Here is a 12,817-nt window from a genome sequence, read left to right on the forward strand (position 1 = left end):
TCGCTTAGCGAGGAAGTGGTAGAGCCACACTTTGCACCTAGGCAGCTTGGCGCCAAGTCGTTTGCTTTTTTACAAGTATTGGGTTGGCCAGAAAGTTCATTCGTGTTTTTCTGTAAGCCGTTACAGAAAAACCTGAACACGTTTTTTGGCCAATCCAGTACATCTAACTCAAGGCACTGTTTGCAAAACATTCTAATAAGTATCTCATGCTCACTTGGGTGCTTAATGTTGGTGTTCTAGATTTCTACTAAATTTTTTTCTTCTTTGTAAAATGGTAGTTTATAGCGTCAGGATCTGCAAACCTTGTGTCTTACCCCATCCAAACCCATCTACCAAAATAGTCTTTCTAAAATCAGAAGACTACCTTGCCACTGCTCCCATTTTGACACCCTTTGTGATTCCTCTTCCCTTACAGGAAAGACAGACTTCTTTACCTCCCCTACCAGACTCTCTGCCCAGAGGTCAGCCAGCTCTCCCCGCCCAGAGGCTAGCCAGCCTCACTCACCTGCATCAGCTCCTCCCCACCAGGCTGAGATTTCTCTTCCAGTTCTACCCAGTAATCATCTTTCTGTATCCTGGCTCCTTGCTCTTGAATGAGCTGTTTCCTCTTCCTAGAAAACCCTTTCATATTGTCTTAGTCTATCCCAGCTGCTATAGCAAAGTACCACAGACAGGATGGCTTATGAACAGCGGAAATTTATTGCTCACAGTTCTGGAGATCTAGAGTCTGAGGTCAGAGTGCCAGCATGGTCAGGTGAGGGCTGTCTTCTGGCTCACAGACTTCTCACTGTACCCTCCTCACAAGGTGGAAGGGGCTAGAGATCAGTATGGGGCTTCTTTTATAAGGGCGCAGATCCCATTCATGAGGGGTCCACCCTCATGACTTAATCACCTCCTGATACCATCATCTTTAGGATTTCAGCATTTGAATTTTGGGGCAACTCAAACATTCAGACCATAGCACCCATTCTTCTGCCACTGGCAGATTCATTCTTTTCAGTTCTGACTCTTTAATATTCATCAGAGTCCACCTACCTGAAGTTTTTTTAAATGTACATGTCCTGAAATTCTAATTCCTTGCTTCTTGGAAAGAGGCCTAAGTACCAGTGTGTCAGAACTACCTAGTGATTCTGATACAACAGCCAGATCATCAAGCCTCTGAAATGTTGCTGCTCTGGGGTCAGGTCCCCTCCTTTGGAAGACCTGGTTGGAGAGGAGTACATGCGTGCGCTGTGGGCTGTGCTGTCACCTTGGCCACCTGTGTGTAGCTTCCCTTGGAGACGAGCAGCTCTCGGAGGGCAGCCATGGGATGCTGGTCATCTCAGGATCTTCAGCTGGCAGTGCGGGGCCTAGCCTAGCATCAGCCTCTACAACTGTTGCTCTGAACGACCATATTTTGGTAGCTTTTTGCCTTGTGATCCCCTCCTGATCTCACTCATTGGCAAATAGCATGATTTATTCTGAAATACAGTTCAGCAAAGGCCAGGGATGGAGGTTGTCATTTAAAGAACTGGCTTTCTTCAGACTTTCGTGTTTGAGTAAAGAGCAAGACCTTACCTCTTTTCAACTCTCCTTCTAAATATAAACTGACTCTAAAAGTGTGGATGATTTATATCTTCCTTCTCCGCACCCCTGACTTTTGGTTCCGGCTTTACGTTTTGGCGAGAACTGAAAGATCTCACTTTCTGCTGGCCACCGGTTGGTGCTTTAAGACCCGTCAGGGCGTATCTTAAATAAAACTGGTAGTGTTTCTAACTGGTAGCATTTCTGTTTCCATCCTCACTGACAGCATCACTGCGCAACACTGAATGAGGAGCCCTGACGCTGGAAGGCAGCGGCTGGGGCCCAGTAACCAAGTGATGTGTTATGGTTTGTGTGCTCACATGTGTGTACATCAGGCTTGTTGATTCTAAGGCATGAAATCTCCATACACACAGCCCATATTAGAGTTTTCTTCTCTCACCAAAAGCATATACTGAGAACCCAGTTCGCTAAGCATTCTCAAAATAACCCTCCTGTTCTCCAACAGCCTCTACTATGTGAACCTCCCTGACTATAAATCCAAACTAAAAAAGCTGTCTCCTTTTCAGCTCAGGTTTTAGACTAGTGGGCGCACAACTCTATTGGTTGTGTTTTTGTTTTTGGCCGCACCGGGCAACTTGCGATTTCTTAGTTCCCTGATCAGGGATCGAACTCGGGGCCACTGCAGTGAATGCACTGAGTCTTAACTGCTGGACCACCAGGGAATTCCCTGATCCTGTCTTCTTTAAATGTTATTATGCTAGGCCTTTTTAATTTTGAACTTCTCTGTGGATATTAATTTTAATGAAACACTGTGTTGAAGAAAAGATAGAGTTAGGGGGAGATCGGAGGAAAGGAACAGAGACAAGCAAAGAATAATAATAGTCTGTAACTCAACAGCAAGCATGGCTTATGAAGATCAAGTTGTGTTTCTGCTTCATGAATCATTGTCAGACAAATTAAGAACATATTGTTTCTTATTTATCTGTTGTCAAGGATGCAATCTCAGGCATTGAGAATAAATCTTGATTTTCATAAGCTCAGTTGACACTATGGAGCCACAGAGCATAAAACTTGCATCTAATAAGCAAAGTGCGATGTGGAACGGCAGAGGGTATAATACCAGCATCACTTGCAGCTGCTTCCTGAGCCTTGGGCCTGGCATCAGGGATTCCTTAGCAGGAACTGTACTAGACCACGGGTTTGTTTTATCTGTGTAAGAAAAACTTCAAGTTTTAGACACATTATTTCCCCAGATCTTGCAGATTGGGGTTGATGACTTTCAGCTTTTGTTTGGTGAGTTCTCATCTCTGTGTCTATCCACTTTGCCCGGCCTCCCTCCCTACCTTCCCCTAGTGAGTGATCAGTGACTGTTAAATTCCTACGCCATGCTTGTTTTATGGGCGCCTCTACTATGGACTGGTTGTACAGTTTTCACGCACTGTTTAATGCTACTGCTTAGATAGTCCTTAGAGGATTCCTAGCTGACTGAAATTCCTAGTAGAAATTTTTGTTTGGCATTCCTGAAGTTGAAATATGAAAATTATATATTAATTTGATTAAAAATAAAGGATCTCAGCTTGAAAAACTGTGAGTCACAATATATAGTATAAATCTTTAAAAGAACAAAAGTAACGATGTAAATTAATAATTTAAATATTTTAATTAATACCAAAGCATCACTTCCACAAATCCTGTATTATCAAAATTAGCATCAGTGCCGTACAACATGAAGTTTATTTTTGACTTTTAAAGAGTGCTCCTTTAAAACTAGTATGCAGTGACAGAAAGCAGGTCAAGTTCGCCTGGTGGTAGATGGATTGGATTGATTGATCACCAAGGGGCCAAAGCACTTGTTCGGGTGATGGAAATGTAGAAGCTTGTCAGAACTCGTTTATACTTAAAATGGGTGTATTTTGTTGGATGTAAATTATACTTCAATAAGTTGATTTTTACTAGTTTTAATGTTCCTTCTTTTAGTAACATTAAACTTAATGGAATCTTTGACCTTTACTATAGTACCGCCTCTCCCTCAAGACCGCTCACTGCTACTAAACAACTAAATGAACTATTTAAAGGTCAGTTAGGTAAAATTCAGGAGCAGAGGAAGTTATTAAGAAGCTGGAAGCGCGTCGAGTTTGTCACTGCCGCCTGAGGGTGGTGGTTGAAAACATAAGCCATTGCTTGCCTAGATGTCCCTGTCAGTGAGATGGTCTAGGCTGATTGGACCCAACACAGGAACGAGAGAGAGACCGGAAGTGAAATGGCTTCTAAATGTATCTCAATTCTGTTTGGCCAGCTGTTGCGAAGCTCTTTGGTGAATAACAGAACTCAGGCCAAGGTGGCGGAGGAATTGGGCATGCAGGAATACGCCATCACCAATGACAAGACCAAAAGACCTGTCGCCCTGAGAACCAAGACCTTGGCTGACCTTTTGGAATGTGAGTCCTACAGAGAAAGCTTTTCTCTTAACCTGCAGATTCAAAGTTTGCCACTTCTCATTATTATGATATTCTGACTAAAGAAACCTCTTTTCTATTTTAATTTTGATTTATGCTTCTCTCCAAAGCTTGTTTGAAAGAGAATGATTTGGAATGAAAACATGTGAATAATGGATTTATGTTCCATCTGTGTTCTCTGGTGCCCCCGCCCCCACCCCCTCCATCTTAATGCTTAGCCATCAAATCTCTTTGTGTGAAACAGTAGCAGAATGTGAAGACCAGTAATAGTGAATTATAGCTGTTTTTTTGCCACCAGCAACCTTTAGATATGGGCATAGAGGAAATACTAGAATTATTATCTATTGTGAACGAACTCAAAGCTCTATGGACAACATTGTCATCTTTTACAGTTTCTGATATGGTCTAGTAGCATTATAAGTAATCCTGTTAAGCTAATTAAAGGATTATAAGCACAATTTTATTGTTTCTGATACTACTTTAAAGTAAGTGCGCCATTCACTGGGCCTTGGAACCTTTTTTAAAATTTTAATATTATGGTATTTTTAACAACTACAGTTATACACAAATATTAAAGTCTACCATGCAAATCAGCTGATTTACAAAGTGTAAAGGCAGTCTGATTAAGGAACTTAAAAGAATCTCTTTTTCAATTAAAGAAAAGTAACTTAACATTAAAAGTACAAAAAAATTAAGTAGAGTGATCAGTCTCAGTAGCCTTTGTTTTTGCTCAACAGAAGCTTATTTTTAACTCCTTCTTTGAAAACTCACCATTTGTTTACATGGTTAAGATAACCTTTATAATGAAGTTGTCTTTGGGGTCACCATTTATTAATGCAAATTTGGTTATATTGTCATAAAGCCCAGTATTTATTTTTCCTCCGTTTTGGCAGATTGAATCCATAGATGGTCCCATTTCTGTTCATGAAATGTGACACGGACCCTGTCAATGGGTGATCTCAAGATTGGTGTTAAGAATAGCAGGCCTTCGGATGTGCTTGTTCTGGCCTTGTATCTGATCTTCGAGTTTTATTTTGATTTATTTGATGTAAACATGGTTGCATTCCCTGATGTCATTCTTTCCCTGCTATATACAGCAGCATTTTGTGTATCGTTCTAACTAATTGTTCATTTAGCCCTCAGACAAATGTAATTTGGTCTTTGTGGTTTTTGCATCTTAATCACACATCTCTATTGCTGTTTCTAATATTAGTGATAAAGAGTAGTTCTTGTTTCAAGCAAGATGAAATGGTAATGCTAAAAAATAAAGAGGGCTTGGAAGGTGAAAACCTTATTAAAATGTTTCTTAAAAGGCTCGGTCTCACTCTTTCTAGTAAATGGCAGCGCATTGGGGCTTATGTTACCCTTTCTCTTTTTCAGCATTTATTGCAGCACTGTACATTGATAAAGACTTGGAATACGTTCATACTTTCATGAATGTTTGTTTCTTTCCACGATTAAAAGTAAGCTCATATAAAATTTAAATTTGTTGTTTGCTCTATGCTTGGTGACTCTAGAATCCTTTACTAAGTACTGTTTGGGGAACTTGCTACAGGAATTCATTTTGAATCAGGATTGGAACGACCCCAAGTCCCAGCTTCAGCAGTGCTGCCTGACTCTTAGGACAGAAGGAAAAGAACCAGACATTCCGCTATACAAGTGAGTATGTGCTGCCCACAGGCTGTGGGACCCAGGAAGCCTAGAACCCTCCGTGTGCCAGGAGGAAGAGCTAACTGCGTGCGGCAGTGGTGATGAGAGCCCTGGGGGGAGACTTCGTGACTCTGACTGGGCCCAGCACTGAAACTCTCTGGGCCTCTGAGCCTTTTTGCTCTAAGTAAGTGGGTCACATGCGATTATCTGTGCTTTCTCCATCTCTAAAATACGGTGAACTGCTCCCTGGGAGAAAGATGAGGAGATCAAGATAAGAGAAATTTGGGTTAAATTGTCTTATATACATTCTTGTTTGTCTTCTTATTTCTTATAGCCCGTGCTGCCTGCACACCTAGCCCAGGCGGCCTGTGCTTGTTTATTTGTAACTGTACTTGGGTGTCTCTCTTTCTCAAGCCCTGCTGGCATCTGTCCCGATCACCTGACAGGCAGTCGCCGTAGGAAGCCAGGCAGTTCTTCACCGCGGCTGTGTTATTCAAATATTTGGAACTTTTCTTTCCAGGATGTGTACCAAAAGCTGCTGTGTACATTTGAATATCTTTAGTGACACATCTTTATCCTTTGAGGAGTAGCCAAAAGTCATTCAAAGGAAATGCAGGTTGCTGCACACGTAACACCGGTTTTGATGAAAACGGGAGGTTTGACTCTGAAGTTGGGTAATTAGCTTGAGACACTCAGAAGGTGGTTTCAGAAGCTGGTTTCAAAGAGGAATTATAAAAGGGAGGGATTATCAAAATAAGTGGGTTGCCTCCCAAGGTATGGTCTGGATATGTGTTTTTAAGGATGTTTAAATATCTAGCTTTAGTACTGGGTTACCCCCGTCTCTGTTTACATATGTGTACAAGTATACACATTTGTGTGTTTCATATGAAATAAAAGCCTCACCACCACCCCCATCCTGTGGACTTTCTCAGACTTCACAGTACTCAAGGGAAAACACCAGAGTGGCAGCCGGGAATTTTAAATCCTTTTTTATGTTTTTATTTAATAGTCACAACACGTTATAGGCTTTTTCACTAAAAGAAAAACTGAGGCCAAGAAAAGGTTGAGTCACCCCACAGCAGGCTGCTATAAATTGTCCCAAGAAGCTGTCACTGCTGAACAATGTTTCCTTTATTTATTGGGAAAAAACCCCAAATGTTTAGAAATAGCACTTTAATATGTGTCTAATAAGCATAATGAACATCCAGACTGTGTTACGTGAAAGGCTCAAAGTATCTCCTCATCAAAGTGATAATTAAAGTTCAATAAATAAAATGAGGGTGATAAACTTCTCATAGTGCAGGCATGATTACTATAATAAGCGCTACCTTTAAGAAGCCATCCGCATACTTTCATCCCAGTGAGTACAGACAAAGGAAATGACTGCCCCCTTCTCATAAGTCCCCCCATGAAAGCCTGCGACGAGCTTGTTCTTTTTTATCAAGATGATGGGGTTGTTTTACATAGTTTTTTTCCAAGATTATTGTGTTCATCCCATTATCTTTGCCGGCTACTTTTAATTTCCCTTTTCCATGAAGTTATCAGTTTTACCACACTTGAAATCTGCACCCTGTCATTAATATCGAGCGTACCCGGTGTTTTGTTTTTTGGCAGTTGTGTTGTGTACTCCGATTATAACATACCCTTGAAATGATCTCTGATTTTTCATTAGAAAGAATGCATAAAGGATGTGATGCTATTCAGACGGGGCTTGCAGTGTATTACCCAAATATTTGTGATTTTTAGCCGTGTGATTAGCACTGAAATACAATGAACAGACTGGAATGGCTAACTTTAATTTTATAATACTTGGAATAACACTTTGAAATTTTTAAAAAATATTTTATACTTTACTGTTTGCCTTCAGATACTGTTCATAATGGTTTGAGGATATATATATATATATGTACACACACATACACAAGATTCACTATAGAATTTGAAAAATTTCCTACTTCAGAGCTGTCTATATTTGTCACATTAGCAAATCAAAACTGTACTCCTTTAATTTTCGTGTTATTTTTGCCTTCCTCTCTCTCAGCAGTAAGTCACATGATTTTTCGTGGAGTTATGTATGAGCAGTAACAGTTAAGTCGCACTTTACATAATTACTGCTCTTTCCTTTTCCTTTCAGGACTCTGCAGACAGTGGGGCCATCCCACGCGAGGACCTACACTGTGGCTGTCTACTTCAAGGGAGAAAGAATTGGCTGTGGGAAAGGACCAAGGTATGAGAGGACGATGCTTTAAGTTTCTTCAAATGAACATCCTGTGTGTCCGAGAAGTATTCATATCTGCTTGGTATTTCCAAACTCTGCAGCCTGTCTCTTTGAACTTAGAGTTTAGAGTGTTCAAGGGTAGTAGCAAAGTGAATCTCAAGGCTTAATATCCCCACCAAACTCAGCCCCAGACTTGAGAATTGGCCTTGAGCAGTGGGAATGCCATTGCATAAAGGGCTTTGGCTGCCTAGAGAAAACCACATTAGCAGGTGTGCACACAGGTAAGGTCTGTTCACTGCTGCAAGCATTTTATGAAACATGCCGTGCGTGACACAGCCGTTAGACACTTGATCTCTTATTACTATTCACTTGAGCTTTGTGGAAATGCTCACATCTTCAGGTAAAAAGAATTTCATATGTTATCACCTTTCTTTGAACCTTCCAATTTATATCTTAAACTGAGAAGTGATTTGAAGTCTGTCTGTATGTGTATTTTTTTACTCTTTGCCTCTTAAACTTTACACTGAGGATGTTCAAATTTAAGTAAGAAGTACTTCAGACCTAATATAAGTGGAAGGCGTTTTATTGCAGTGTTGAAAGTGTGGAACGAATAACTTAAACAGGCTTTGTACAGATAAATGACATTTCTGCATGCCCTTGTGTATATTCCTATCTGTGCAATTCAGTATGTGACAGTAGAAATAATCAGATAAAATTGTATGCACCAAACATGAAAACTAGCCAGAATAAATTGGAGCCATATTTTGTGTTTTGGGGAAAAAAAGTCTTTAAAGTGTACCTTGTCTTCATTTTCTTTAATAGTATTCAGCAAGCAGAAATGGGAGCAGCAATGGATGCACTTGAAAAATGTAAGCCTATCTCTCTTTCTGTAATTATATGTTCATAATGTAATGAGTGTTTTATGGATAGAAAATGGGAAAGTAGAAAAATGGTAAGTACTGATAAAATGTGATCTTCTTTTTTCATAATTATTCTCCGCACAGAGTGTAGTATAATGTAAGATATGTATAAAATAGGCTTATAATTTTAAAAAAAGTATTCCCAAATGCTTTTTGATTTTCATTTTCCTATTTTGCATAGAGTCCCACTCTCAGCACACGTAACCCATGTGAGTGACTTAGTATATTTCATTCTATATATTTCTCTATAGTTCTAAAATCTTAAACCTGTGAAGGTTTTTTCTTTTTGGTGTTTGGCCACTGTTTAATTAAAGTGGGATATTTACGTACTTCTCTGCATCCATCTTTTCTTGCTAGATAATACATCATGGGCAGCCCTCCAGGTCATAGTAGCTCCAATTCATTCTTTCTTAAAGGCTGTATCATATTTCATGCTGTGGATATGCTGTATTTTATTCAGCTTTTAAAATTTTTGGTGGATACTGTTTCTGTCTTTTTATCACTGTTGATACTAAAAGTCTCTATATTGGTGCTTTTAGTTCTGGGGGATGGATTCCCAAGGGTAGGATAGCTGGGTTGAAGACACTTAAATTACATAATTGACCCTGTAGGGAACTGCAGAGTCTTCTGTAAATTGAAGGCTGAAGCACAAGGAAGTTTTCTTCTGAGGTATATCGTGCCGCCCAGCAAAACCTGTGGGCAGAACCTGACAGTGCAATTCCATCAGGCTTCAGCTGCCAGCTCAGCGTGGGCGAGAGCAAAGTGTGGAGAGCTGAAAGTGAACAGGCTCTGGATGCTCAGCTGGGAGAATCTCCAAGAAAGGCAGGAGGGCCAAGTAGCCATGCGGAAATCTGCAGATGAGAGCTTGGGGGCCAAGGGGAGGGGAGTCGTTCCCAGGCTCCCAAGTCCATGGAATCTTCACTGAGAGTTTTTTGTTTTTTTTTTTAACTTTACAATATTGTATTGGTTTTGCCATACATCAACATGCGTCCGCCACGGGTGTACACGTGTTCCCCATTTCACTAAGAGTTTTGTTGACTCTGTTGAGGAGCTTTTAAAATCCATTATATATATGGATTTTATTATTTATTTTATTATAGTCACATATATTGTAATGAAAATGAGACTCCATTTTTCCACCTGTAAGATTGTTAAAGGTAATCTTTGGAGTTTTCATTTGTTTGCTTTCAGCCATAAAACAGTACTTGGAGAGATGGCTGATTCTAAGACTGGCCTACACATCTGAACTGGTGGGAGATAAAAGTTTAAAGTGCAGGAAAGCAGTTTGACGGTACGGTCAGGTCCTGAATGACGTCCGTACCCTTTGATCTAGAGATTTCCTTTCTAGAAGTCAAACCTAAGAAAACATTTGGCATTATGAGTGAATGTTTCCATAACCATGATGATTGTGACAAGTTGACTTATAATAGTTAAAAAAATCAATCAGTCCTTCAGACTGTGTGTTTGAACATAGAGAAATGTTCAGATAAATTATCCCAGAGGTTGACAAACATTTTCTGTAAAGGACCAGATAGTAAATACTCTTATCACAATTACACAGCTCTGATGTTGTGGCCCATAGACTCAGGCAGAATACAGATGGCTAGTGTCTGTGTTCCAGTCAAACCGTATTTACCAAAACGGGTAGAGGATTAGATTTGTCCCGTAGACAGTAGTCTACCAACCCTAGCTTTGTCCAAATGTTGTAATATCAAAATATTTTTGAAGAGTAATGATACGGGAAAACGCTTATACTACTAGAATAAGTGAAAAAAGTGTATCCATCAAAGTGTGCTTATAGCTGTACTCTCCCAGTGTAAGTTGGGCTCAGGGAATGATTTTAAGTGTTTGTGTGTCTAATTCATATATGTACACATTTACATTGTGTATATGTGTGTCACGTATAAATTTACTTCATAGGAAAAGGGCTCATTATAAGGATATATTCTAAAAGCTTATCTGTGGTTATATCTGAGTGGTGGGATTATGCTCTTAGTATTTGAAACCTGTGTTTCGTACAGTACATAAGGAATCAATTTAATATACTTAGCCAATAGGATCTTACTGCTATTTTATTTCTAAAATTCAGATGCCATTATGTTTCTCTTGCTTAAAATCAATCACTGACTCTTAGGCCCTTACCTTAGGCCTCTTGCCTTTCATATTCTTTTCCCACCACCCTGTCGCTCCCTGTCTTCCACTCATTGGGAGCGAAGATGAAGGAGGGTTTGGGAATATACTGTATATGTTTATAATGCTTCATCAGTAACAAAATCAAGCACTCTCTCAAATATGCCATGCTCTCTGATTCTCTTTAACTTTTTTAAAATTTACTTTTCTTAAAAATTTATCTGTTTTTAGTTGGAGGACAATTGCTTTACAATATTGTGTTGGTTTCTGCTGTACTCAATATGAATCAGCAGTAGGAACACGTATGTCCCCTCCTTATTTTTAAATATGAAGTAGTACCTCTTGAGTTGAACAGACCTGTACCCAGTTACCAGACAGCTCGTGTCCCTCTCATTTGCTCATGCGTCTCTCTGTGATGTTTGTTGTTGAAGTGTGTGTTTGTCGAATAAGTGTATGAGATGACTCTTTCGTGTTCCATGTTTGGTTTCTTACTCCATTGCTACACTCATTACATATCACAAATAACAACTGAATTGTAAAATTTTTACATCTTAATCAAGATTTCCACCCTGTCAACACCCTTGAACGAGGTCAAATATCAAACTAAATATAGCTTCAGCTGTGCTACTGAGCGACATGTCCTTTCACCAAATGAAGGTGCTGTACTTGGGTTGCTATTGCTCATAAGCTTTGGGTCTCTTGAGGAAACTTCACAGATTGAATTATCAGAAACGGTGACTTAAGATGTGGCCTCCTCCTTTTGTCCGTCTGATCTTTTTCCTCTATTCAGAAAGAGGGAAATTGTTGGTAAATAATGATGTGATAATATTGTTATTTGTTTGAAGTTTTGGGTTTAAGCTTTGTAAAAATATACAACTCATTTTTGCTATAGCCTTTAATCTCTCCCTAAAAGTCACTTGTTGCTAGGAGAACCGTGTTAAAATACCTAGCTGGAAACATGCTGAAGTCACACGCTTGTTTTAACAGCTGTGTGTTCCGGTGCCTTTTATGCTCGGGTTCACATCAGACATTGAAATCCAGAGCCAGGTGCCCACGCAGACTTCCACTGTGTTCCTGAATGCTAGAAGAAAATGAGCAATTTTTTTTTCTCTTGCCTTACAAAGTGCAACTCTATATTCCTGTGAAATACATGTTTGTTTGCGTGTGTGTTGCATTTAGTTTGCATCATTCTGTGCACTGGTAGCTCTCCTTTATTAAGTGTAAAATATATCTCCTTGTGTCAGATAACTTTCCCCAGATGGCCCATCAGAAACGGTTCATTGAACGGAAATACAGACAAGAGTTAAAAGAAATGAGGTGGGAAAGAGAGCATCAAGAGAAGGAGCCAGATGAGACCGAAGACATAAAGAAATAAAGGAAGGCACGGACGGAAGTGGTGGTGTATTTACTTGCCTAATAACTGTGACTGCTGCCCATTGAGACCTAGCCTAGTTTTTGTGGAGACGCTGAATGAAGGCTGCCCATTGAAATAAAACACAAAGTCACATCATTCTCGTTTTACTGATCTCATATTTGGTTTTTAGCTGGATGGCCTTTATTACAAAGTGTTTGATTTCTATTTAATGTAAAACTTCACTTGGATAAATGTGTCTATTCCCAGTTATTTTGCTTTTTAAACAATAAAATTAAAAATGTATATTCTGTGTGGACTAGATCCTATTCTATCTTTCTGAGACTGTGACTCCAGACTTTCAGTGGATAAGCAAAAAAATCACTTTACCACATATTTGGATTATGCTCTATAAATACCTGTACTGTTTGAAATCTCTGGATTAATCTCCATTTTCAGCTTTCATCTTGGTGTTTATCAGGTTCTCAGCTGCAAACATTATGCTTACCCTCACTAACCAGTGAGTCCTTTGTAGAGGGAATCCCTTTAACATTTAACTGGCTAATGG

At 39.6% G+C, this 12,817-nt stretch overlaps 1 protein-coding gene across 4 annotated transcripts in view; it reads left to right on the forward strand.

The window, feature by feature from the left end:
* Positions 1-12,555, forward strand: part of DROSHA (drosha ribonuclease III) — a 122,760-nt gene extending 110,205 nt beyond the window's left edge. For all 4 annotated transcript variants that reach the window (XM_010816832.4, XM_015459113.3, XM_005221630.5 and 1 more), the window contains 6 exons: positions 3,821-3,962; positions 5,361-5,443; positions 5,536-5,639; positions 7,765-7,857; positions 8,671-8,717; positions 12,143-12,555. In XM_010816832.4, coding sequence (XP_010815134.1) covers positions 3,821-3,962; positions 5,361-5,443; positions 5,536-5,639; positions 7,765-7,857; positions 8,671-8,717; positions 12,143-12,273 — 600 coding nt within the window. In that variant the 3' untranslated portion in view covers positions 12,274-12,555. The remainder of the gene's footprint in view (positions 1-3,820; positions 3,963-5,360; positions 5,444-5,535; positions 5,640-7,764; positions 7,858-8,670; positions 8,718-12,142) is intronic.
* The last annotated feature ends 262 nt before the right edge of the window (positions 12,556-12,817 follow it).

This window comes from Bos taurus, chromosome 20 (assembly GCF_002263795.3).
Source record: "Bos taurus isolate L1 Dominette 01449 registration number 42190680 breed Hereford chromosome 20, ARS-UCD2.0, whole genome shotgun sequence".
NCBI classification, from domain to species: domain Eukaryota; kingdom Metazoa; phylum Chordata; class Mammalia; order Artiodactyla; family Bovidae; genus Bos; species Bos taurus.